This window comes from Oryctolagus cuniculus, chromosome 6 (genome assembly GCF_051225735.1).
Source record: "Oryctolagus cuniculus isolate XC-2025 breed Fujian yellow rabbit chromosome 6, ASM5122573v1, whole genome shotgun sequence".
Lineage (NCBI taxonomy): Eukaryota > Metazoa > Chordata > Mammalia > Lagomorpha > Leporidae > Oryctolagus > Oryctolagus cuniculus.
This window is the reverse complement of record NC_142872.1, coordinates 151084520-151111325: the sequence shown is the minus strand read 5'-3', so window position 1 is coordinate 151111325 and position 26806 is coordinate 151084520. Positions and strand designations below refer to the sequence as shown.

Sequence of the window (26806 nt, the reverse complement as noted above, 5' to 3'; positions counted from 1 at the left end):
CACCAAAAAAAAAATAAAAATAGAGACTAACCCAAAGTCACAGCCAGCCCTAGGATTTAACTTAATTTAATTCTAAGTCTCATGTTCTTTCCAAAATGTCCAATAAACCAGTTGCCTTTGAGCCTTGGTATTATACCATAGTCTGTAAATGGTATTATTTGTCAAGGGATTCATTTGAACCTGTTGGATTTTCTAGATAAATCTTTCAAATGTAATTCGAGTTTTTGATTTTCAAAGGCCAGCAGGTACGCTACCGTGAGTGAGCGAGTGCACGCGCAGGTGCAGCAGTTTCTGAAAGAGGGTTATTTACGGGAGGAGATGGTTCTGGACACGATCCCAAGGCTGCTGAACTGCCTGAGAGACTGCAATGTTGCCATCCGATGGCTGATGCTTCATACAGCAGACTCAGGTATGCACCGAGCGGGGGAGGGGTGTTTATAGTGTCGCATATAAGGCCTCCCCGAGTGAAAATCTATGTCACTGTGCAGAATGGCGTAGCAGGGAGAAAACCCTTGGATGAAAGTCAAGCTGCTTTTTTAAATTGGTCGTTTTTGTCTCAACTTGGAAACAACCTACCCGATTATCCTGGATACTCCCAGTGGACTGAGTGTCATCACTGGGGTCCTTAAATTGGGCACATGGAAGCAGAAGAGGCAGAACTCAAGAGATGGCACTGTGCGGGAGGTTTGGCCGTGGCTGGCTGGGAAGGTGGAAGGGGCCCAGCCAAGGAATACCGGCAGCTGTAGGAAGCTGGAAAAGGCAAGGAAATGGATTCTCCCCAGAAGTATGCAGACGGATACCTTGCTCCTAACCCTGTTGCAGGTTTCTCACCTCTGGAACTGTGAAGAGAATGTGTATGTGCTGTGTTAAGCAACTAAGTTTGTGATAATTTGTTGAGTGGCCATTGGAAACTGATATAGTATCCAAGGCAATAAATGCCATAGTTAAACTTTTTTTTTTAAGATTTTTTATTTATTTATTTGAGAGGTAGAGTTACAGACAGAGAGAAAGGTCTTCCATCCATTGGTTCACTCCCCAAATGGCTGGAATGACCAGATCTGCACCAATCTGAAGCCAGGAGCCAGGAGCTTCTTGCAGGTCTCCCACGAGGGTGCAGGGGCCCAAGGACTTGGACCACCCTCTGCTGCTTCCCCCAGGCCATAGCAGAGACCTGGATGGGAAGAGGAGCAGCCGGGACTAGAACTGGCACCCAAATGGGATGCTGGTGCCGCAGGCAGAGGATTAAACTACTGTGTCATGGTGCCGGCCCCCACATGGTTAAACTTTTAAATCATGTCACTGATCTGTTTTGATCAGTTGAATTTCTTTCACATTAACTCCAGTTCTAATTTGAGGATTCTACTACTTTTTTTTAAAGATTTTTTATTTATTGATTTGAAAGGCAGAGTTAGAGACAGAAAGAGATCTTCCCTCCTCTGATTCACTCCCCAATGGCTAAAACAGCCAGAACTGGACTGGTCTGAAGCCAGGAGCTGCTTCCAGGCCTCCCATGTGGGTACAGGGGCCCAAGGACTTTGGCCATCCTTCGATGAGCTGGATTGGAAGTGGAGCAGCCAGGACTTGAACCAGCATCCATATGGGATGCTGGCCTTGCAGGCGGCGGCTTTACCCACTATGCCACAATACCGGCCCCAATTTTACTATATTGATTCTGCTTATGATGGTCTTTACCACAAGGCTTGCCTTCACAAGCATATAAGCAATCAAGGGCCTCACTTTGTCCTGTCGTAAAACCAGCAGTGGTTTTGTAGTGACTCAGTCGCACCTGGGCCTGACAGCCAGCCGCTGACAGCCTCCGCTGGCCAGAGGTCCAGGCTTTTATCTTTAGCCGCATCTGTTTTCCATTTTTGTGTCTGGCCATTGACCTGATTGCACAAGGTCATGATTTGCCATCAACAAATGATTTGCCTATCTGGGTGTGAGTTAATGCAGGGGAAAGTAACTGCTTGTTTTGCTGTTAGGGTGTTTTACTCAAAGTGTGCAAAAAGGCAGATTCTTACACTGCCTCCTGTTAACCCACTGAAGGCATTTTAGCCAGGCTTAGGATGCCTCTACAGGGCTGGCAGCTGCTCAGGAAACACTCTCGGAAGGTACCTTAGATAAGCGAGGCTGGCAAGCTGCTGAATCTCACCCCTAGGCTGCCACCCCTGGAGGATCTGTTCCCTCAGTTCCTTGGTTCTGAATTCTACAGGGGCAGATCTGAGCGAAATGATCAGGCCCTGGGAATACTGGAACCAAACTGGTTTGCACCAAGGAGCTGCATATTATACACATTGAAGAATACAGAGTATTTGCCAATGAACTTGATACTTGAGTCCCCTATCCAAGAAGGAAAAGAAATTCATGTCAGAATATTTCTTTCTGAATTAGAATTAATATGAAGACATGTAGAACTCCTGGGTTTACCTTTTGTTTTTTCTGGTAGGCATAAATGATGCTGGGGAAAAAAAAGTATGTGTAATCAGTGTTGCCATTTCTATTATATTTCTTCCTGGATAGGGTAATGTATGCAAAACTGGAACTCTGCAGTTTCCCATTAAACCGAGCCCCTTCAGGAGTCTCCTTGAGATGGACTAATTCAGAAATCAATGTGCACTTGACCTTCCATATTCATCAGTTCCATATCCACTGAGGCAATCAATCACAGATCAAAATTATTCAGAAACAGGAAATATGTCTGAACTGTCTGCATATTTTTCCCTTGTCACTATTCCCTAAACAATTCTATAAAGGAGCTGTTTACATTATCGTAGATACTGTACGTAATCTAGAGATAATTTAAAGTACATGGGGAGATATGTGTAAGGGTGTAATGCAGATACTACATCATTTTATAAAAGCAACTTGAGCATCCACAGATGCTGGCATCCAGAGGGGGTCCTGGAACCACTCCACGTGGTACCAGGGAAGACTGTGACTCTAAGGTACCAGAACACCCTGTGACCTTTGCTCTTACAACGTGGTTGTCGGTGCTTGCCAGACTTCCTGAGATACTGGTGGGGGAGGCTAAGAAAGCATGTGTGTACCAGGGTAATACTAGTTTTACCACCTAAGGCCTTATCCAGCTGAGAACTTCTTGACAGTATCTGTTGTCTTTTAAGTTTCTGTTTTTTGTTTTGTTTTTTTGACAGGCAGAGTGGATAGTGAGAGAGAGAGACAGAGAAAGGTCTTCCTTTTGGCGTTGGCTCACCCTCCGATGGCTGCCGTGGCCAGAGCCCTGCGGCCGGCACATCGCACTGATCCTATGGCAGGAGCCAGGTGCTTCTCCTGCTCTCCCATGGGGTGCAGGGCCCAAGCACTTGGGCCATCCTCCACTGCACTCCCGGGCCACAGCAGAGAGCTGGCCTGGAAGAGGGGCAACCGGGACAGAATCTGGCACCCCGACCGGGACTAGAACCCGGTGTGCCGGTGCCGTAAGGCGGAGGATTAGCCTGTTGGGCCGCGGCACCGGCCAAGTTTCTGTTTTGACTTTATTTGCGATTTACATAGCTCTCGTTTATAAGTAATTTTGCTTATCTTATTCTTTCTTTGATAAATCATTAGCCCTGTAATCAAACTCAGCAAAAAATCAGTATTTTTTATTCTATTTTCTTTTAACCTATTGTTTATTTTCTTTGAAATAGCTTTGTTTGGTAGCTGATAGGCTAAATTGAGCATCTCGACCTCTAGTGTTTTGTCCCTGGGTTGATTACTGCCTAATTTTATGGCCTTGTCCTTAAGCTCTCTGTGCCTGGATTGTGAGCAATCCAGAAATCTGAGTTTCTACCATGCTGTCACCCATTTACAAGCAAGGATTAGGATGGCCACTGGTCTGGTTCTTCCTCTTTGGAGATGCCATGCCTTGGTGTGGGTAACCCTGGTCTCTGCAGTGTCAGGCAGTCACCAAGAACACCCTGGGTTCTGATTCACTCAGAGGACTCAGCATAGGTTGCCACTTGCTATGGCTTACTACAGCAGAAGGAGCAGAAGCAAAACTAGTCATGGAGAAGGCACATGGGGTAAAGTCCAGAGGAAGCAAGGCACAAGCATCTAAGGGTCGTCCTCCGGCAGTCATAGGAATGCGCTTAATTCCACAGCAGTGAGTTATGGTAACACGTGTGAAACGTTGCCAGCCAGCAACATCTCAGCCTCCCAGGACTTTCACTGGGTACTGATCACCTTGACAACCTCTGCTTGGCGCATACCAAAATTCCCAAACTCCCAGAAGGAAAGCAAATGTACAGCATGAACTGTGTTGTTTGTCCAAAGAGTTAAGGCATAGTCAGCTATTCTTATCAGTTCTCACAGTGATGAAAGCTCCTCCCAAAATCCATGATCCCAGATGCCAACCTTGCAAACAGCCCTTTCTAAGGAGCAGTCTCAGGCCTGCCTGTGCACAGTGGAGTGGCAAGGGTCAGAGCCTAAACTGAAGGCAAGTCTGACAGGACCAAGCAGACTGCCTACCTAGCAAATGGCACCTAAGGGCCCTGCCCATCGTGTTGGGCAGTCGATATGAACCAATCCCAGAATGCTTACAGGATTTGGAAGCAAACCGTACAGCTTGCTTTCTTCATCCAGTGATATGTGGGGTTGATATTCCCAAGTCAGATTCAATCATAGTCTATTGCATAGAGGTGCTATATTCCACCACCTGTTACTGGTACACACTTTGCTTACCACTTTTGATGCTTGTTGCTTTTGAAATACTTAAAGTGGAGGAAAGGATTTAAGACTTCACCTTATTTCATAGATACTTTGTACACGTTTAATAAGTAGGTAATTCTCTTCTTCCTTGCCTCTAGCTTGTGATCCAAACAACAAACGCCTTCGTCAAATCAAGGACCAGATTCTAACAGACTCCAGGTACAACCCCAAGATCCTCTTCCAGTTGCTGTTGGATACTGCACAGTTTGAGTTTATACTCAAAGAGGTAAAGACATTGAATAAATTGTCACCAAAGTCTTAGTTTTGTATGCCGAAAATATTTTTCAAAATTAGGGTTTAGTTGCTGTGTCTCTGATTCAAGGTATAGATTTTGGTTTTGTGAGACAGTTCTTACAGAAAAGGGACAAGATTAAACCTTTAATAGGCATTTAGTAACTACTATCATTGGGGAAATAGTGATGGGAAGAAAGGGCATAAAAGTGGAGGTGATAATTTAATAAAGAACACAGATGTTGATCAGAAAAATCACACAAATGAAGATGTAAATATGAATTCTAAAGGAAAAGCAGAGTTCTCTGAGCACCTGAAGTAAAGGACCCTGTCCTACCTGGAAGCCTTTGCAGAGAAGAGAAGCAGGGGCTGCCAAAGGGACCTGCGTTAGCTAGGCAGAGTAAGGGGCGTGCTGGAGAATGTCCCAGGGAAGGAAAGAGTATGTCCAAGACCCCTGCGTGGGGAGGAGGGTGATCTGTTCAAGCACCTGAAAGACCGGTTGACTGGAAGGGGGATGAAGAGGCAGAAGGGTGGTACAGATGAGGCTGAAAGACAGGTAGGGGCAGATCCATGCTAGCTGGGCCTTGCAGGATTTCTATCCTAGTAAAAAGGGTTGGTTATTTTTTTTAAATATTTATGTATTTGAAAGAGTTACGGGCTGGGGGGAGCAGATCTTCCATCTGTTGGTTCACTCCCGAGATGACCGTGTGGCCAGCACTGAACCAGGCTGAAGCCAGGAGCCTGTAGCTTCATCCAGGACTCCCATGTGGGTGGCAGGGGCCCAAACACTTGGGCCATCTTCTGCTGCCTTTCCCAGGCCATTAGCAGGGAGCTGGATCGGAAGTGGTATAGCCAGGACATGAACTGGCGCCCTTATGGGATACTGGTGCCACAGATGGCGACTTTACCTGCTACGCCACAATGCTGGCTCCTGGTGAAAAGGATTTAAGTAAGGTGTGTGATTTGTATTTGAACAGAGTCATCTTAGGAACTTTTAGGAATTCAAGTTCTCTGAAGGAAAATTCTGAACTTGGTCTTAACCCCTAAAGAAGCCTCTGTGGGCATAATAAAAATAGGATGCTTGGGAATGCACAAGTTCTGTAGCCAGTCACCTTGGATGTTTGCATCATGTCGGCCCAGGAACTAGCCCTGGATATTACTGCCATTAGAGCCAACCCTCACCTTGCCCAGGTCTTGTCAGTGGTATACAAAATGTTTCTTTCTTTCTGGGTATACAGTGATACTACATGCCCCTATCAACTGGTTCAGGAAATGTTGGTGTTGCTCATTAGTGTAACGTGAATATGTGCTGTTTTGAGTGATCTATCTTTGTATAATTTTACAAGATCAGAGAAATTCTGCCCCTTTTTGATATATTTAATAATTCAATGTTTTCTTTCTGAATGGTAAATAATCATCAAGTACCTACTCTTTCTTCCCGCCTAGGTGTTAGGCATTAAAAAATGAAGAAGGCTTGCCCGTGCCATCCCGGAGTTCTCAGGATAGTGGGGAAGAAAGACCTGGTTAAGCCAAGATGAGAGACCAGGAAGGAACAGGAAGTTGGCATCTCATTAGTTCAGGAGTGGAGAGTGTCCTGTCCACAGTCATTGAAGCCTGTGAAATCATCTGGTCTGGCCCTGCCGAGGCAATTGCAGGCAGGACTCAAAATTTGTATGGTCCACAAATGATGTTAAAGGTATCCAAATGGCCGTTGGCAGAAAAAAGGTTCCCCACTCCTGCAGCTGATCCAAGCAAAACTGGCCTTTCAGAGGCAAATGAGAGCTGACCAGAAGAAAGAAATGTCCTCAGGCCAGTTGGAATCATGCGCACCAGGCACTCATGAGTTCTGTCTGTAGTGCAGTAGAGTAAGTGGGAATCAGGCCAGGTCTGGGGCATTGAGCTGACCCAAGCCTGCATTTCTCATCATGACTGTGTTCTCTGCAATCTATCGCAATACTATGGCAGCTTCCTTCTGTTTACTAAGGTAGAGGAGAGACAGAAGGCAGACTAAAGGAGCAAAGGAGCACCAACTCATTGTCAAAAGTTTGTATTTTTTGTTTGTTTTTAGGGGCCAGTGCTGTGGCGCAGCAGGTTAAGCTTCCACCTGAAGTGCCAGCATCCCATATGGGTGCTCCACTTCCGATCCAGCACCCCACTGATGCACCCAGGAAAGCAGCAGACAATGGCCCAAGTCCCTGGGCCCTTGTACCCACATGGGAGACCTAAATGAAACTCCTGGCCCCTGGCGTCAACCAGGCACAACCTGGCTGTTGCAGATTTGGGGGATGAACCAGCCAGTGGAGGATCTCTCTCTCTCTCTGTCCCTGTTTTAAAATTTTATTTATTTATTTGAAAGGCAGAGTGACAGAGACGAAGAGAAGTATGTTTTATCCATCGGGTCACTCCCCAAATGTCCACAGCAGCCAGGTCTGGGCCAGACTAAGGCCGGGAGACAAGAACTCCCATCTTTGTCTTCCACGTGGGTGCCAGTGACCCAGGTGCCTGAGCCATCATCTGCTGCCTTCCACAGTGCCTTAGGAAGCAGAATTGGAAGCAAAATAGCTGGGACTTGAACTAGTGCTCCGATACGGGATGCTAGTGTCACAGGCAGTGGCTTAACCTGCTGTACCACGACACCAGCCCCTTGTTAAAGGGTTTCAAGAAGAGAAAACTCAAACAGAAAGAAAGGGAAAACCTACTCAGTATAAATTGAGCAAAGAAATGTTGTATTTGAATTTCTGCCAGTTTGACATGGTTCTTCAGCCTGTATTTCTTTGCGCATCCCAAACTTTTCCTAGAATCACTTTCTGATTTTTCTGTAAACACCGTCGGACCTGAGTTTCTCCTAGCCTTTAAGTGATGGCGCACTTCCTCATTCGTAAGGCCATCCCCATCCCGGAGGCCTTCCTCGAGATAAAAAAACTTGTGAGTGCAGCCGGCACCGTGGCTCACTAGGCTAATCCTCCGCCTTGCGGTGCCGGCACACCAGCTTCTAGTCCCGGTCGGGGCACTGGATTCTGTCCCAGTTGCCCCTTTTCCAGGCCAGCTCTCTGCTGTGGCCAGGGAGTGCAGTGGAGGATGAGCTTGGGCCCTGCACCCCATGGGAGACCAGAAGTACCTGGCTCCTGCTATCGGATCAGCGCAGTGCGCCCATTGGAGGGTGAACCAACGGCAAAGGAAGACCTCTCTCTCTGTCTCTCTCTCACTCTCTCACTGTCCACTCCACTCTGCCTGTCAAAAAAAAAAATTAAAAAAAAAAAAAAAAACTTGTGAGCGCAGTGAGGAAGGGCTCGAAGCCACTTAGTGTGTGGTGAAGCCCTCAGGGCGACTTGGTGTTGGTGCTTTGCTGGTGTTAAATGGCATTGCTCGATCCCTGGCACTCAGATGAAGCAGACAGTAAATTACTCTCATCCTTTCCCATCCTCATACTTAGCGCACTTTGTTGATGTGTCATGGTGCTCGGCTTACTGAGATTCCTCCTCCACACACATTGATTCCCTCAGTTGCATCCGGAGTCTGCCTGCCCCTTTGTTCATTTTTCTCAGTGTGCATTTTGATGCTGACAAATGGCAAATTTCTTGAGATAAAAGTCAATACTGGGCATACTTATCTCTCTCTCTCTTTTTTTTTTTTTTTTTTTTTTTTTTTGGACAGGCAGAGTGGACAGTGAGAGAGACAGAAGGAAAGGTCTTCCTTTACTGTTGGTTCACCCTACAATGGCCGCCGCGGCCAGCGTGCTGCAGCCAGCGCACCACGCTGATCCGATGGCAGGAGCCAGGTACTTCTCCTGGTCTCCCATGGGGTGCAGGGCCCAAGCACTTGGGCCATCCTCCACTGCACTCCCAGGCCACAGCAGAGAGCTGGCCTGGAAGAGGGGCAACCGGGACAGAATCTGGCACCCCAACCGGGACTAGAACCCGGTATGCCAGCGCCGCAAGGCGGAGGATTAGCCTATTGAGCCACGGCGCCAGCCGGCATACTCATCTCTTAAAATCCTAGTGAAATAAACCCTGTACCTTTGTTGGAGGTGCCATGACTTCTAATGAGATATTAGTGATCAAGTTTTTTCAAGGGAAATAAAAAAAAAAAAAAAAAAAAACGACCTATGCCCTTTTCTTCTCTCCCCAACTCATGGCATGATTCAAATTTTGTGAAAGAGTGAATGAATAAATAGAATTTCTATGTCATCAAACAAGAAAGAACTATTGTAGGTAATTTAGTTGATGCTGCAATCACCCGACAAATTATACAGTTGTCCCTGACTGATTACACTGTAATCACAGGCACTAAAACCAAGAAAGGGCCTTACAACAGCGATCATCAAATGTAATTTCAGATTAAAAATGCTGATTCCTGGGCTTACCCAAGACCTTCTGGGCCACAATCTTTAGGGGTAGAGCCAGGCGGTGTTTATGAGAACCTCTGTCCTAGTAGGGGTCGAACTTTGCCCCCCAACTTGTGTAAAGTAGTAGTGCGTAAGAGGTGGCTGGCACAGGGTCAGGGTGGATGTGTGGAATGTATTTCTCTCTGTCTTTCTGTGAACTCCCTGATCTGCATTTCCCCTCGAGTAAGTAAACCTTTGCTGTGTCTTCAATAGATGTTCAAGCAGATGCTGGCAGAAAAGCAAGCCAAATGGGAGCATTATAAGAAGGAGGGCTCAGAGCGGATGACTGAGCTTGCAGATGTCTTTTCGGGAGTGAAACCGCTAACCAGAGTGGAGAAAAATGGTAATGGCTGAAGGTAGATGTGGGTGTGTTTGAAATGTATCTCTGCATTGTTTGAGGTCTTGGAAACTGGCAGAACCCAAAGTCTTGATGCTTTCAGCATTGTATGCTATGACCTCATCGTTCCGTGCTCTTGCTAATAGAGATCTGAAGTTTTTCGCTGCCTCTGGCTTTATGCTCCCTTGGGCAACACTCAGATCCACTCTGGACTTCCCGTGTCCTAGCCTATCCTTGAAATATGCAGTTAAGCTGAACCAAGGGTTCTTAAAGCTCTCCGTAGTTCATGGATATGGTTTGGAGAGTCAGAATCCCCCACCCCATACTGTGCAAAGCTAATGTGTCCATTTGTGTGCACTTTGTGGGGAGGTAGGATTTATAGCTCTCAGTCCTCTCAAGGATACTAATAACTGTCAACATGTGTGGCATCTAAAATTCTTGTCTTCTAATCTGGTTTTTGAAATAAAGCATTGCTCTCGTTTTGCTTCAATGATTTTGCTCCTGCTTCTTTTGGAAAGTTTTATCTATAAGAAAACTGTAGCAACATTGCAGTTTTGTAGATAATAAAAACTTTCACATCGCCTCCACAAGACCATGCTGAATTTTCAGGTGACAAATTAAACTATTTTTAAATGTTCAATATTTGACTTAGCCCTCAGATCTTTTTTTTTTTTTTTAAGGTTTATCTTTTTTATTTGAAAGGCAAAGTGATAGAAATGGGGAGACAGAGATCTTCCTTCTGCTGGCTCACTCCTCAGATGGTTGATATAGCCAGGGTTGGGCCTATCCAAAGTCAGGACCCAGGAGCTTCTTCCAGGTCACCCATGTGGGTGCAGGAGCCCAAGGATTTGGACCATCCTCTGCTGTTTTCCCAGGCACTTTGGCAAGGAGCTGGATTGGAAGCAGAGCAGCTGGGACTGGAACAGGCCGCTGCACCACAACCCCAGCCCCACCAATGAGTTTCTCTTTTTAAGGGTTTATTTATTTGAAAGGCAGAGTTACAGAGAGGCAGAGCCAGAGAGAACGAGAGAGGTCTTCCATCCACTGGTTCACTCCCCAGATGGCCACAGTGGCCAGAGTTAGGCCAATCCGAAGCCAGGAGACAGGAGCTTCTTCCAGGTCTCCCATGTGGGTGCAGGGGCCTAAGAACTTGGGCCATCTTCTACTGCTTTCCCAGGCCATAGCAGAGAGCTGGATGGGAAGTGAAGCAGCTGGGACTCGAACCAGCACGCATATGGGATGCCAGCACTTCAGGCAGCGATTTTACCCCCAACACCACAGTGCTGGCCCCTCAGACTCATTTTCAATTATGTTACACAATGTAACATTTTATTAAAATTTTTTAATAAATATATTTTAATTAATTTAAATAATTAAATTTAATTAATTAAATAATTAAATTAGATAATTTAATTAATATATTTATATTTTAAAATATAAAATATAAATATTTTATATTTTGGCTTTTGTTGATTTAGTTGGTCTAAAATATATTTCTAATCTGTGTAACAGTCCCTATTAGAGAAAGGTGCCAATGGATTATGATAGGTTGGCAACATGCTATAACCAAAAACCAAGAACTACCTCTAATAATCTGACCAAATTAGTTGTCTAGAACCAGGGTCATTAATAACTGTTATGGTCTCATTTAGGTCCTTAACAAATGCCAGCTTTGTTCCAGAGGTCTTTAAATTATGTCTTATAATTTTTCCTGGCTGTATGGTTTTAGCTTAGTACTACCACACAACTTTCTCATGTGATCCTTACAGTGCCGTAAGATAAACACTTTATTCTTATTTTATATGTGAGAAAACCAGAACTTTAAAATGTCATTGTTTGCCGCAGATCACCAAGGTCCAGCACCTGCATTTGTCCCATTGCCTCAGATTCGGAGTTTGTGTTCCTTTCCTGCTGCTCCATAGCGGTCCCTCAGCCCTGCACAAGTCTATACAGTTAGCGCAAGTGTCCTTTGTACCAGTGGTTGAAATAGATTACAGACCATGAAGTCCTTTTGATGAAGTGAAATCATCCTGTTGGTAAACTGGAAAGCTGTAGGGAATCAGCTGGGTGAGGTGAAACAGCACAGCCCTCACCTTTGGGCAGGCCCCTGTGAGAATTCTGCTCTGCCACTCGGTAATGGTGTAACCCTGCATGGATCCTTAGGTTATCTCAGCAGCAGCTTCCCTGAGAATCGCCTGAGGATTCCTGCCTTCATGGGCTGTTGGGAAGGTTAGATGAGACAAAACCTAGAACGCTGGGGCTGGCGCTGTGGTGTAGTGGGTGGAGCTACCGCCTGCAGTGCTGGCATCCCACATGGGGGCTGTTCAAGTCCCAGCTGCTCCGCTTCCAATCCAGCTCTCTGCTATGGCCTGGGAGAGCAGTAGGAGACCTGGAAGAAACTCCTGGCTCCTGGCTTCAGATTGGCACAGCTCTGGCCGTGTGGCCATCTGGGGAGTGAACCAGTGGATGGAAGACCTCTCTTGCTGTCTCTGCCTCTGCCTCTCTCTAACTCTGCCTTTCAAATAAATAAATAAATCTTTAAAAAAAAAAGAAGAAGAATACCTAGAATGTTGTCCGGCACACTGAGAGTGCTGGACCCTGCTCATGCCTTCCCTTTCTCTGCTCGAGGATGTGTCCCTGCTGAGCTGTGAGCGAAGTGGCCTCCGCTAACCTGTTCCAACTTCCCCACAGCTCCACACCCCGTCCTCGCGCTCCCCACAGCTCCTCAGTCCTCGCACGTCCAGTGCCCTCCGAGGCGTGACGTTGTCATTCATGCACTGACGTCTCCGCCAGCGTTGGCCTTTCCAGGTCTTTCCCCACCTTTGCTTTCCAGGAAGCTTTCCCTGGTAACCGTCAAGCCTTCCTTTGTCCCCAGCTGCTTTCTGCTCTCACTGCTACCTCTGCACTCACTGTTTTTGTTTTTAAAGATTTAGTCATTTATTTGAAAGTTACAAGAGAGAGAGGGAAGTCCTCTATCCGATGGTTCACTCCCCAATTGACCACCATGACCGGAGTTGTGCTGATCCAAAGCCAGAAGCCAGGAGTTTCTTCCAGGTCTCCCACGTGGGTACAGGGGCCCAAGAACTTGAGCCATCTTCTACTGCTTTCCCAGGCCATAGCAGAGAGCTGGATCAGAAGTGGAGCAGCTGGGACTTGAACCAGTGTCCGTATGGGATGCCAGCACTGCAGGCGGCAGCTTTACCCGCTACGCCACAGCACCGGCCCCTGCACTTATAGTTGATAACATGCACTGAGGCCTTCATAGATAAAGCTCTTTATGTAGAAAGTTTATCCTTGTAGATCACAAGCCCCAGGCATTGTTACTTTTTGGAGAATTCCTGGGAGCCCTGGTAGGGGTTTTTATAGTAAAAGCACGGGGAGTGAAAACTGTATTTGTAAAGGATTGTTTACTAAGTTCAAAGCCCAGCCATAGGAATTCCAGGATTTCAGTAATCTTTCCTTGTTTCTGTATTAATAGAAAATCTTCAAGCTTGGTTCAGAGAGATCTCAAAACAGATATTGTCTTTAAATTATGACGATTCTACTGCTGCAGGCAGAAAAACCGTGCAACTAATACAAGCTTTGGAGGAGGTAAGAAAGTCTTCTTAAATGGCAGTCTTGGGTCATGAATCGTACTTTATAATCCACCCGGCAGTCTGCTCCCCTACCTACATCTAAAAGAATATCTCATCAAAGCAGAAGAAATGTGAATTATTATGCCTGTGATGTTATACACAGCTCTGAAATTAAAAGAATAATTAAGTGACCAACGTAAAGAGAATGGTAGCCTACACTATGATAACTTTGTCATGGAGAAATATGTAGTCTTGGAAAAAGAATTAGGAAAGAATATTATGGGGAAATATATGATAAGGTGGTTAAAAGCAAACAGAATTTTATGGGCACCATTTTTAGGTTTGTAAGTGAGTGCCTTGGAAAACGACAAAGGAACAAAGATGAAAATAGTTCTCTGATCATGTGGTGTGTTTTCTTTTCTGAAAGAAAGTTTATCATTGTTTTATCTACTTGAAGAAGATTATACTAAAAAGAAATGATTATATCATACCAATCTTAGAATTTTAATTTTTTAACTAGGTTTAAAATGGAATAAAAGCATTAGAATAACCATAAAGTCTATTATTTCAGACATCATATAAACTCATAATCTGAAACCCTATCCAACTGGTGTGATTGCACACTTTGAAAGACATAGCTAATATTTTTTCATTTGGTAGGCTTTCTTATAGGCTTTTATTTATTCCAGCAAGGTTCTTAGGATGGTTGCTAAAAATGGCAACACAGTAGAATACTCCATTGTTAGCATGCCACTGTCTGATTCTGGAACAATTTTTCTTTGTATGGCTTCTGATTTGTTGTTTCTTGGATTTTGTGGTCTATAGTACAACTGTAAACAGCTTTGTAAATTTCAGATGCTTTTATCTTTTGCCTTATTTGACATATATCCCAGATCTCTCAGGTTATAGCCATTAAAATTCATGACCCTGTGGAATCATTGTTTTGTTTTAAAGAGTATATCAAACGAACCTAATAATTGCCAACACATTGTGATAAAATTTAATTTTTGGTTATCTTCAGAATTAAGAGAATTTCCCAATATATGTTTACTTATAGTAAATGGAAAAAGGGTATTTGTACATATGTCCTGTATGTACAGGCTAATCAGCAATGGCATATTTTCTGATCCTAGAAATTTGTACTATTTTATGACTTGGCGTATATATCTTTGAAATTATAATTTGAAATAAAAATTGCATCAAGACACTATTAATAAGTAATGTGTTTATTTGAAGTGTTTTCAAGGAAAAATGAGCACCTTCGAGGCTATTCAGATATTTTTAAGTTAACTTTATTTATGTAACACAGGTTCAAGAATTTCACCAGTTGGAATCAAATCTGCAAGTGTGTCAGTTTCTTGCCGACACTCGCAAGTTTCTGCATCAGATGATCAGAACCATCAACATCAAAGAGGAGGTCCTCATCACAATGCAGATCATCGGGGACCTTTCCTTTGCTTGGCAGCTCATTGACAGGTAATGCGCACAGCCTGGCAGTCGCCCGGGAGGCCTCCAGGAGCATCTTCTTACCACCTGTCTCTCTCTACAGTTTCACATCCATCATGCAAGAAAGCATCAGAGTCAACCCGTCCATGGTGACGAAACTCAGAGCTACATTCCTAAAGGTAAGCAAAGAGCAGTGCAGTCTGAAGACTTACTTATTTATTTGAAAGGCAGAATTACCGAGAAAGAGAGAGAGAGAGATCTTCTGTCCACTGGTTCACTCCCCAAATGGCCGCAATGGCTGGGCCTGGTCAGGCCAAAGCCAATAGCCAGGAGATAATTTTGGGTCTCCCACTTGGGTGCAGGGGCCCTAGCACTTGGGCCGTCTTCCACTGCTTTCCCAGGCACATTAGCAGGGAGCTCGATCAGAAGTGGAGCAGCCAGAACACAGAATCACTTGGTGCCTGCAAGTGATTAACAGCTGTGCCACAACACTGGCCCCAATTTAAGGTATTTTCATAGACTGAAAATTGTTAGCAGTTTCAGTGTGAGAGCATGGTTTCAAAAGATGTCAAATTTTTGAAGTTTGAATTAATAGGTAAGTTGCAGTATCTTACAGAATAGTATTTTAAAATGAAAAAAAAAAAGTTTTTAAAAATTAGTGTATTAAAAATATGTGTCCTTTGGGTTCTTTATTCCCTAGAGGTGAATTAAGCCCTTTGATTCATTATTCGCACCTCTGCTACAAACTTGTGTCCACTCTAAATGTCAAGAAATAGTGGTAAACACAGGCACACACCTTGCTCTCAGTAATATCAGATCATGGTAAAGAAACAAATAACTGACTCAGTGTCTTCTGATAGAGTTAGCAGATGTATCAATTCAGAGATGCATTTGCTTCCTATTTTAACATCTCTGAAAAAGAACTTAGTGGAAAAATGGAATTAAATGATAAGTTTATTTTGGTGCAGTTTTTAAATCCATGCATAGTTTTCTTTTTTTTTTTTTTTTTTCTTTTTTTTTTTTTTTTGACAGGCAGAGTGGACAGTGAGAGAGACAGACAGAGAGAAAGGTCTTCCTTTGCCGTTGGTTCACCCTCCAATGGCCGCCGCGGCCGGCGCGCTGCGGCCGGCGCACCACGCTGATCCGATGGCAGGAGCCAGGAGCCAGGTGCTTTTCCTGGTCTCCCATGGGGTGCAGGGCCCAAGCACCTGGGCCATCCTCCGCTGCACTCCCTGGCCACAGCAGAGAGCTGGCCTGGAAGAGGGGCAACCGGGACAGAATCTGGCGCCCCAACCGGGACTAGAACCCGGTGTGCCGGCGCCGCTAGGCGGAGGATTAGCCTAGTGAGCCGCGGCGCCGGCCACCATGCATAGTTTTCTGACAATACGCATGGTCCATGAACCTTTTGAAGACCCCCTCCTAGTTTCTATTCTGAGTGGCACAGCAAATAATATCAAGCGGCACTCTTACACTTGATGGCATCGTCAGTCTGGCAAATTCTGTAGTCCCTCAGTCACAATGTCTGATTCCCCGCCAGGAGTCTTCTGTAGCTCGGCAGCTGTCACACTGGAGCCTCATCGGCATCACCCGGAGGGCTCCTGCAGTGCAGAGTTCTGATTAACACTGGCCCCTGGGGTGGGGCCCAGTGATCTGCATGTCTCTCAGGCTCCCAGGTGATGCTGATGCCACTAGTCCAGAGACCACGCTGGAGAACCACTGCTCCAGCAGATAACTGTGTTTTTTAAAGACATAAACTGTCAAACTATTGATGGCATTAATGACATTTGGATTGTTGTCGTGTATTGGGTAAAGCCCAGATATGTTGTTGTATGTTACATTTCCTGAAAGTTATTTCTAAAACAACTTTTGAAACAGACAGATAACTATTATTTTTCTTTCAGCTTGCCTCTGCCCTCGACCTGCCCCTTCTTCGTATAAATCAGGCAAATAGCCCTGACCTTCTCAGCGTGTCTCAGTATTATTCTGGTGAATTGGTGTCTTATGTGAGAAAGGTAAAAAAACAAAGCATCAAGCTCATATTCACTTTTCCTGGTTAATCACTACTTTAAATATAAAAGGCACACTTGGGGCCCTGTGCAAAGTACATTTGTGTTCCTTTCCTTTTTTAAAATATTCTAGGAGTTTGCAATACAAGAAAATATTTTTACTATGTATATGATAATGTGTAGTATTTTCAAAGAAGATTTGCACCTTTTTGTAAAATGCTGGTGGTATTTATCTCCATCTTATTTTAGGAATTTTATATGTAAAAACTGATGGATAGAGGTTATAGTAGCGTAGTCACAGAAGTGGCTGGGACAGGAGCAAGATCTAGAGCCAGCCTATCCCAGCCAGAAACTGATTCAGCTTCTCCTGGGACTTGTGATCCTTGGTTCATATAAGACCTAAATGGAGCAGGGGCCAGACAGCCTGAACTCAAAATCCGTCTGTGTCATACACCAGTTGAGTGCTCTGCAGTGGTGTTACTTAATGTCTTTGAGCCTCAGTCTTTTAGAAATCTATAACATGGAAGTGATACCTCCTCTGGCAGCATTTGTGGGAGGGTTAGCCTTGCATTCTGTGATCAGTTAATGTTTGAAGGAATGCAGCTTTTTGCATTATCAGTTATTTAAACAACTCTTTTTAGTTTCCCAGCATCCTCTCTGGTAGACAAAGTGCTCTTTGTACATGCCAGTACTTATCTTAGGGACATCCCAATATTTGTCAACTAAGCAAAATAAAATAGATGTTCACATGTATTTCTTCCTTTCCCTTTTACTAAAGGTTTTGCAGATCATTCCAGAAAGCATGTTCACATCTCTCCTGAAGATCATAAAGCTTCAGACCCACGATATCATTGAAGTGCCTACCCGCCTGGACAAAGACAAGCTGCGGGACTATGCCCAGCTCGGGCCCCGATACGAGGTGCTGTGTCCCTTAGACTTCTGCCTTTGAAAATTCCAACTGCAACCATGAAATATCACAGGAGTGCGTTGCCTGTCGCAGCCTGAGACCAGGAGACCCGTTTGGGTTTGCTTTGTCCCACTGTCACTGACAACCACAGATAGACCAAATATTTCAGCGCAGCCCACCTTCATTCTGGGCGTTTTCTTGGTGTCAGTTAAGGCCTCGCTTGTCTGAGTGTTCTCGGTGGAAAAGGAACTCGGCTGGTCACTTTTCTTAACTAGTCTTAGTATGTCAGCCTTTGTTCTGTCTGGGCTAGATTGCTCCTTGATTTGCAATAGAATTTTGTCCCAATAGAACCATCATAAGTTGAAAATATAAGTCAAAAAATGCATTTAAAACACTTAACCTACTGAACATCATCGCTTAGCCTAGCATACCGTAGCTGTGTTCAGAACGTTACTCAGTCATCTAACACAAAGTTTAGTTCATCATACTGTTGAGCATTTCATCTCTTCTAACTAATTGAATAATGTACTGAAAGTGAAAAACAGAATGCTTGTACATATTGGGGACCATCTTTATACCATACCAGTAGCTAAAAATAATCTATATTCCATTGATTATTTCCAACAGATTTTGAAACCCACAGAATAGTTACACAGCCTCAAAGGTGCTTTTTCCCCAACCCCTCTGCTTTTCTTTCTCCCTGAACTGAAAATGTAAAGATGTGAAAAGTAAAATCAAATGAAAAATTGAGAATGTGATACCCAGTGTCAATTTCCCATTCTCCTACCCAACTCAAAAGACTACACTAGGAATTCAGATTATCAGGCTTGGTATTTCTAGGTATGTTCAAAATGATAGCACCTGTCTGCTTCATCAACATCTGATGTGGTTTGAAAAGAAGGTGGAAGCAAGGAAAGAGATTCCCTCCACAAAGTTTTAGCTAGTCTTTTCCAGCTAGACGGGACCAGCCACGTCTTTATTTGATGCAAGAGAAACGGAATCCCAAAGAAGGGGAAATGATCTGTCAAAGGTTAAAGAATGTCTTCTGACTTAGATACCCAAGATGTGTAATAGTGGTCTTTGAGCTGTACCACAAAACCTCACTTCTGTCCAGGGCATGTGGACATAGGTATCCAAAGCTACGACCTCATTTTTTGTTGTCTTTGCCTGTTACAGGACTATTAGCTGGTCGTCTTAGCTTTCCACAGAAATGATGAGTCTTTGTGTGAGGACTTTATTATACCTCTTTTTCTTTGTTAAAGGTCGCCAAGCTTACTCACGCTATTTCCATTTTTACTGAAGGCATCTTAATGATGAAAACGACTTTGGTTGGCATCATCAAGGTAACATTTTTAATGCTAGTGTCTGTGTCCTTAGTTCAGATTTTTATGATAATTATCATGTGTGGAACAGGCAGTGATGTTCTCATCTTGCTGTTAAATATTCTGATTTTGATCTTCATTTCACCAACTTATTGACAGAGGAAAAGCGAGCATAATAATCTTTATTTCCAATTAAAAGCAGTATAACCTTGGAATTCCTTTGTCTTGTAGTTCTAGAGAAACATGTGTTACTAGTAACTGTTTTACCCAATAGTTGTTTTTTTTTTTTTTTTTTTTTTAAGATTTATTTATTTACTTGAAAGACTTACAGAGAGGCCGGTGCCGTGGCTCACTAGGCTAATCCTCCGCCTTGCAGCGCCAGCACACCGGATTCTAGTCTGGGTCGGGGCGCCGGATTCTGTCCCGGTTGCCCCTCTTCCAGGCCAGCTCTCTGCTGTGACCAGGGAGTGCAGTGGAGGATGGCCCAAGTCCTTGGGCCCTGCACCCCATGGGAGACCAGGAGAAGCACCTGGCTCCTGCCATCAGATCAGCATGGTGCGCCGGCTGCACCACGCCAGCCGTGGCGGCCATTGGAGGGTGAACCAACGGCAAAAGGAAGACCTTTCTCTCTGTCTCTCTCTCTCACTATCCACTCTGCCTGTCAAAAAAAAAAAAAAAAAAGACTTACAGAGAGAGGAGAGGCAGAGACAGGAGGTCTTATATCCACTGGTTCACTCCCCAGTTGGCCGCAACATCCAGAGCTGTACTGATCCGAAGCGAGGAGCCAGGAGATTCTTCCATGCTGGTGCAGGGGCCCAAGGACTTGGGCCATCTTCTACTGCTTTCCCAGGCCATAGCACAGAGCTGGATCAGAAGAGGAGCAGCCGGGACTGGAACTGGTGACCATATGGGATGCTGGCATTGCAGGCAGCGAGTTTACCTGCTACGCCACAGCACCAGCCCCCTAAGAGTTATTTAAATCTAAGAAAAATCTATTGTAGTAAATTTTTATCACAGCAAAGAACAAAACAGTTCCATTTTATTTTATTTTTTTTTTTAAGATTTATTTATTTATTTGAAGGTCAGCGTTACACAAAGAAAGGAGAGGCAGAGAGAGAGAGGACTTCCATCCACTGGTTCCCTCCTCAATTGGCCACAACTGCCAGAGCTGCGCCGATCTGAAGCCAGGAGCTTCTTCCCGGTCTCCCACTTGGGTGCAGGGGCCCAAGGACATGGACCATCTTCTGCTTTCCCAGGCCATAGCAGAGAGCTGGATTGGAAGTGGAGCAGCCAGGACTCGAACCAGAGTCTAAATGGGATGCCAGCACCGCAGGCAGCAGCTTTAACCGTTACATCACAGTGCCAGCCCAGAAATGTTTCCATTTTCTTAGGGCAAAATCGATTCTCTCTCTCTCTCCCTCCCTCCCTCCCTCCTTCCCTCTCTCCCTCTCTCCCTCTCTCCTTCCCTCTTCCCTCCTTCCCTCCCTCCCTCTCTCCCCCTCTCTCCCCCTCCCTCTCCCTCTCTCTCTCCTTCTCTTTCTCCCTCTCTCTCTTCCTCTCTCTCTCCCCCTCCCTCTCTCTCCCTCTCTCTTTCCTTCTCTTTCTCCCTCTCTCTCTTCCTCTCTCTCTCCTCTCCTATATCTCTCTCCCTGTCTCTCCTCTCCTATATCTCTCTCTCCCTCCCTTCCTCCCTCCTCCTCCCTTTCTTCCTTTTTGGTACTTTGGTTTTGTGCCCCAGGAGCAGAGAGCTAAGATAATCACACAGTTCTGTTCACAGACCTTTGTCATCATTGATGCATAAAAGCTCCTCTCATACTTTTCCTTCCTTCCGGATCCCAACTCCCATAGACAAGCATGCCCCTGAATATGCAAGAATGCTTACTCTTAGCATATGGTGGTATTTTATGTGTGTGTTTTTGATTTATCGGAATCTAATGTTCTAAGTCTCGTTCTTTTTCCAATTCTTCTCACTAGTTATTGCTTTTGACATTTGTGTTGCTATAGGTCAGACAGTTACTTCTGATTGCTGCACAGAATTACATTTTTCACTAGCTACTCCAGGGACAGACACTATGCTCCCCATTAACCCAGCCAACGTCATGAGGAGCATCTCTAAACACACCCCTGCCCCAGAGTAGGCTGTTGGAGCTAAGGGCCTGTTCCTCGTAGTATGCCACATTGCCTTCTGAATCACTGTTTCTTATGTGCTCACTCAAACCTTTGTCCATGCTTTGTATTATCTAGTTTTTAATTTTTGTCATCCCAAAGGGTATAAAATATCTCATTTACTATTTCAGTTTAGAGCCCTGTGATGGCTAGTGATGTGCCTGTATATATAGGGCATTGTACTTTTATGAACATTTATAAGTTTTTAGTAAATGTGTAGGTATTAAATTGCCTGATTAACTCTTGTATTACTAAAATCCTAGGAAATAGAGGACATTAATCTAAATAGAAATGAAACTTTGGCATGTGTTTTCTGGAAGTATGATAAAGGAAATACCATTCTAGCCCCTAGAATACTAATAAATCCGCTCACCATGCTTGAAGTCTGATGTGAATTTAATTTCTCATTAAGTAATCTGAGATGAGAAGCCCTGGCACTGCCAGGTCACCAGAATAGAAAAGATGGGATAGGGGCTGGCGCTGTGGCATAGCGGGTAAAGCCACTGGTTCAAGTCCCGGCTGCTCCACTTCCGATCCAGCTCTCTGCTATGGCCTGGGAAAGCAGTGGAGGATGGCTCAAGTCTTTGGGCCCCTGTAACCGTGTGGGAGACCTGAAGAAGCTCCTGGCACCTGGCTTCAGATCGGTGCAGCTCTGGCCATTGCAGCCAATTGGGGAATGAACTAGTGAATGAAGACCTCTTTCTTTCTCTCTCTAACTCTGACTTTCAAGTAAAAAAATCTTAAAAAAAGAATAACATGTATTGTGATATTAAAGACATATCATTTTATATTATGATTATATATATATAATGTTGTCATTTAGGTTTTTGAAGTTAAATGTGTGTTTAAGGACAAATCTAGGCATGGATGAGTAGAGGAAAGTCAGGAGGACACATGGGAGAACTGTTAGTTGTTGTCAGCTTCAGGGAGGGACTGGGAGTGTGAGGAAGGTGCTGTGTGAATGTGGCCTTCTCACTGTGAATGTTTCCATAGATTAGTGACAACCCAAGAAGCACTGAAAGAGCCACCTGAAACCTTTAGATCCACAAAAGCATTGAACTTTTCCACAAAACCTGTTCTTTTTTTTTTTTTTTAATATTTATTTATTTGAAAGAGTTACACAGGGAGAGAAAGAGAGGCAGAGAGAGAGAGAAGTCTTCCATCCACTGGTTTACTCCCCAGTTGGCTGCAGTGGTCGGAGCTGTGCCAATCCGAAGCCAGGAGCTTCTTCTGGATCCCCCATGTGGGTGCAGGGACCCAAGGACTCGGACCATCTTCTGCTTTCTCAGGCCATAGCAGAGAGCTGGATCAGATGTGGAGCATCCGGGGCTCAAACCGGCATCCACATGGGATGCCGGCACTGGAGGTGGCGGCTTTACCCACTACCCACAGCGCCAGCCCCAAAACCTGTTTTTTGTTTGTGTTTTTGTTTTTGTTTTTTTTTGTTTTGTTTTGTTTTTTTTTTTTTAATGTATTTGAGAAGCAGAGTTATAGAGAAAGGAAGTGAGCGGGAGGACAGAGAGAGAATCTTCAATCTGTTGTTTCATTTCCCAAATACCCACGACAGCATGCTTAGGCCAGGGTAAAGCCAGGAACCAGGAACTTCACCTTGGTTGAGCCAGTCAACCCACCTGGGTGACAGAGACCCAGGATACTTGACCCTGCTGTCTCCCAGGGTGCACATTAGCAGGACTTGGATCAGAAGCTGAGGTGGGACTTAAATCCCAGGCACTCCGATACGGGATGCCAGCCTTGCAAGTGGCAGTCTAACTCCCTGCACCACAATGCCAGCCCTCTATGTGGCCTTCTTTTATTTTATATTTAACATATCCCCTTCTTTCACTGCAGCTCATGTTCATGGCTGCTCTCATGGCTCAAAAACATGCCAGCCCTATAAATCTGTTCTTTTTTTTTTTTTTTAAGATTTTATTTCTTTCTTTGAGAGGTAGAGTTACAGAGAGAGGGAGAGACAGAGAGGTCTTCCATCCACTGATTCACTTCCCAAGTAGCCACAAGGGCCAGAGCTGAGCTGATCTGATCTGATACAAGGAGTTGCTTCTGGGTCCCCATGTATTTGCTGGGGCCCAGCCATCTTACACTGCTTTCCCAGGCCATCAGCAGAGAGCTAGATGGGAGGAGGAGCAGCCAGGACTTGAACCGGCGCCCATATGAGATGCTGGCACTAAAGGGGGAGGTTTAGCCTACACTCCACAGCACTGGCCCTATAAATCTTTTCTTTTTTTGACAGAGTGGACAGTGAGAGAGAGACAGAGAGAAAGGTCTTCCTTTGCCGTTGGTTCACCCTCCAATGGCCGCTGCGACCGGCACACCGCGCTGATCCGATGGCAGGAGCCAGGTACTTATCCTGGTCTCCCCTGGGGTGCAGGGCCCAAGCACTTGGACCATCCTCCACTGCACTCCCTGGCCACAGCAGAGAGCTGGCCTGGAAGAGGGGCAACCGGGACAGAATCCTGCGTCCCAACCGGGACTAGAACCCGGTGTGCCTGTGCCGCAAGGCGGAGGATTAGCCTATTGAGCCACGGCGCTGGCCCTAAATCTTTTCTTACAAAGAATTTTTCTTTGCAAGCTTCATGTTACTTATTTGATTTTGCTCTCATTGATTACATTTATTTATAGTTGCATTTTCATTATAATATACAGCAGATATTGAAATGTACAGAAACAATTATAGCTTCATGGGTTTTATAAGGTAAATACCACTCATTCTAATACCACTTAAATGAAGATATATGACTTAGTCAGTCCCCGATGCCCTCAAGTGCCAGCCCCTCTATATTTTACTTTCCAAGGGTAATTTCTAGAAACTCTGGTTGAGATCTGCACATAAAAAAACTTATGTCTTGAGGCCGGCACCGTGGCTCACTTGGTTAATCCTCCACATGTGGTGCCAGCATCCCATATGGGCACCAGTTCTAGTCCCGGCTGCTCCTGTTCCAGTTGAGGTCTCTGCTGTGGCCCGGGAAGGCAGTGGAGGATGGCCCAAGTGCTTGGGCCCTGTACGCGCGTGGGGGACCAGGAGGTAGCACCTGGCTCCTGGCTTCTGATCAGTGTAGTGCCAGCTGTAGCGACCATTTGTGGGGTGAACCAACAGAAGGAAGACCTTTCTCTCTGTCTCTCTCTCTCTCACTAACTCTGTCAAATGAATAAATTAATTAAATAAAAAATTTTTAAAAAAACTTATGTCTTTTAAGTCTTTTTTAATGAACAGGTTTCTTCCATCCCATTCTTTGTTTACATTCATCTGAGATAGAACCCAGAGCCTTTGACCTTGAGCCTCCTGCAGTCTCGGGTTTGCTCTTTACGCAGTCTGCATGTAGTTCAGCATGTTTCTCTGGCTTTTGTATTTTCAGCATCTTCCATTTTGGCTGTCTTAAATATAATCAAAGCTTAAATATAATTAAAGCAGATGGAATCCATCAATTATCTCCATAACACATAAAATAATGAGTCTTTATAAATTAAAAATAAACAAGTGTCAGGGAATTCAGAGGGAGTGTGGTGAAACCATCCGATGGTTTATGGATCTGATAGGAGACTTTAAGGGAATAATGAAAGCTTCCTAATTACAGGAAAGGTAGCAGAGTAAACTTAGAAAGTTCAACAGCAGGGGCCTGCGCTGTGGCACAGAGGGTTAAAGCCCTGGCCTGAAGTGCCGCCATCCCATATGGGTGCTGGTTCTAGTCCCGGCTGCTCCTCTTCTGGTCCAGCTCTCTGCTGTGGCCTGGGAAAGCAGTAGAAGATGGCCCAAGTCCTTGGGCCCCTGCACCCAACTGGGAGACCCGGAAGAAGCTCTTGGCTTCAGATCGGCGCAGCTCTGGCAGTTGTGGCAAATTGAGGAGGGAACCAGTGGATGGAAGACCTCTCTCTCTGTCTCCACCTCTCTCTGTAACTCTGTATTTCAAATAAATAACTCTTTAACAAAAAAAAAAGAGTTCAACAGCAGATTTTCCTTCCAATTGTGTCTCCCTAATTACAAACAGCATTTCAAACACACTGGAAACAAAGAGAATAATTTGATTTACAGAGTGATCCAATCCAGAACTTGACTTTGCTCATTCGTGTATGAATGCCCTGAGATAACATCCAGAAGAAAAAAATGCATCTAAATTCAAATACAAGCCCTTCATTCCACCACCTTTTCCTCCTGATAAGAAAGGCACTTTCTGTTTCGTTCAGATAAAATGATAAAATATGAACTTTCTTTTTATCAAAATAAAACTTCCCATGCTCACCATCTTTGAAATATTGTGTTGTAAAGTTATCAGCACGCAGAGTCTTAAAGACATGAAAGATTGAGTAATTCAGTCTAAGCCGTACGTACAAGATCAAATAAGATCAGGAAAGGAAAAATACCCAAATCATTGAGCAAAGAGGTAGAAAAGCGCTCCAGTGTGGACTCAGAAAATCATCTTTCCTCCAGGTTTCTTCAGGACTGGCTTTTTCCTAAACTAATGTTGTATATTTGTGATTTGCACCTAGGTGGATCCGAAGCAGTTGCTGGAAGATGGAATAAGGAAAGAGCTGGTTAAACGTGTTGCCTTTGCCCTTCATAAGGGACTGATATTCAACCCTCGGGCCAAGGTAAGAAATGACCAAGTAGGTCTGTCCCTTTGTCTACTCAGCTTACAGTGTGGACTAGAACATCATTTTTAACTCTTTATGAACAAGGCCTTTCTTCCTATGTGACTTTTCAATACAAACAACTGATATGCTTTTTGAGCCTATGTTATAATCCATTCATATAAGAAAATGCTTTTTTCTTTGAATTTATTTGAAAGGCAGAGTTAGAGGGGGGGAGAAACACAGACACAGAAAGATCTTCCATTCGCTGGTTCACTCCCCAGATAGTTGCAGTGGCTAGGACTGGGCCAAGCTGAAACCAGTCCTAACCTGGAACATCTGGATCTCCCACGTGGGTGGCAGGAGCCCAAGCATCTGAGCCATTCTCTCCTTCACCTGTTGACCCCCAAGTTTAAAAATTTAAAGGGTATTTATGATTCAGAGTAACTTCTAATAGATGAATTTGTAAACCCAAAAGCGATTGGAAGTTTCAAGGCTATAATTTTTAATTTTGCTTTATCTGTTAAATAATGTGGTCATTTTTCTTAGAAGAATAAAAAATCTGAAATTTAGATATAGGGTAAATATTTTACTTTAGTAAGTTCAATTTAAAATATCTTATATGTTCTAAGGTTAGATATATTTATCAAGTTATATGAACTAACTCATCCATAGTCACTTTTTAGGAGCCATCACCAGCATAGGTTAACCCTCTGCCTGCAGTGCTGGCATCTCATGTGGGTACTGGTTCGGGTCCTAGCTGCTCCACTTCTGATCCAGCTCCCTGCTAATGAGCCTGGGGAAGAAGTGGAAGATGGCCCAAGTACTTGGGTCACCGCACCCACCTGGGAGACCCAGAAGAAGCTTCTGGCTTCAGCCTGTCCCAGTCCCAGCCATTGTAGCCATCTGGGGAGTGAACCAGCAGATGCAAGATGTATCTGTCTCTGTCTCCCTCTCTCCCCTCCACCTCTTCCTCTCTATATTTCTGACTTTCAAATAAATAAAACATTGAAAAAATATATTCACTTTTTAATATTCTTTTACATGAGGCTTCCTTCCCAAATGAATGAAATCTATTCTTCACTGAATGTCTATCACTTGCCACCATCCTAGGGGAAATGGAAATAGATATTTCCAAAGCTTAAAC

General features: G+C 44.5%; 1 protein-coding gene across 3 annotated transcripts in view; it reads left to right on the top strand.

Annotated features, from left to right (window-relative positions):
- Positions 1 to 26806, top strand: part of WASHC5 (WASH complex subunit 5) — a 73949-nt gene that overhangs the window by 22706 nt on the left and 24437 nt on the right. For 2 of the 3 annotated variants that reach the window (XM_070075481.1, XM_002710540.6), the window contains 10 exons: positions 238 to 409; positions 4803 to 4930; positions 9533 to 9662; positions 13135 to 13247; positions 14541 to 14707; positions 14781 to 14856; positions 16579 to 16689; positions 17462 to 17602; positions 18853 to 18933; positions 25579 to 25680. In XM_070075481.1, the coding sequence (XP_069931582.1) occupies positions 238 to 409; positions 4803 to 4930; positions 9533 to 9662; positions 13135 to 13247; positions 14541 to 14707; positions 14781 to 14856; positions 16579 to 16689; positions 17462 to 17602; positions 18853 to 18933; positions 25579 to 25680 (1221 nt within the window). Of the gene's footprint in view, positions 1 to 237; positions 410 to 4802; positions 4931 to 9532; positions 9663 to 13134; positions 13248 to 14540; positions 14708 to 14780; positions 14857 to 16578; positions 16690 to 17461; positions 17603 to 18852; positions 18934 to 19993; positions 21456 to 25578; positions 25681 to 26806 lie in introns of those variants that run through there. The other variant, XM_051844797.2, reaches the window with a different exon arrangement.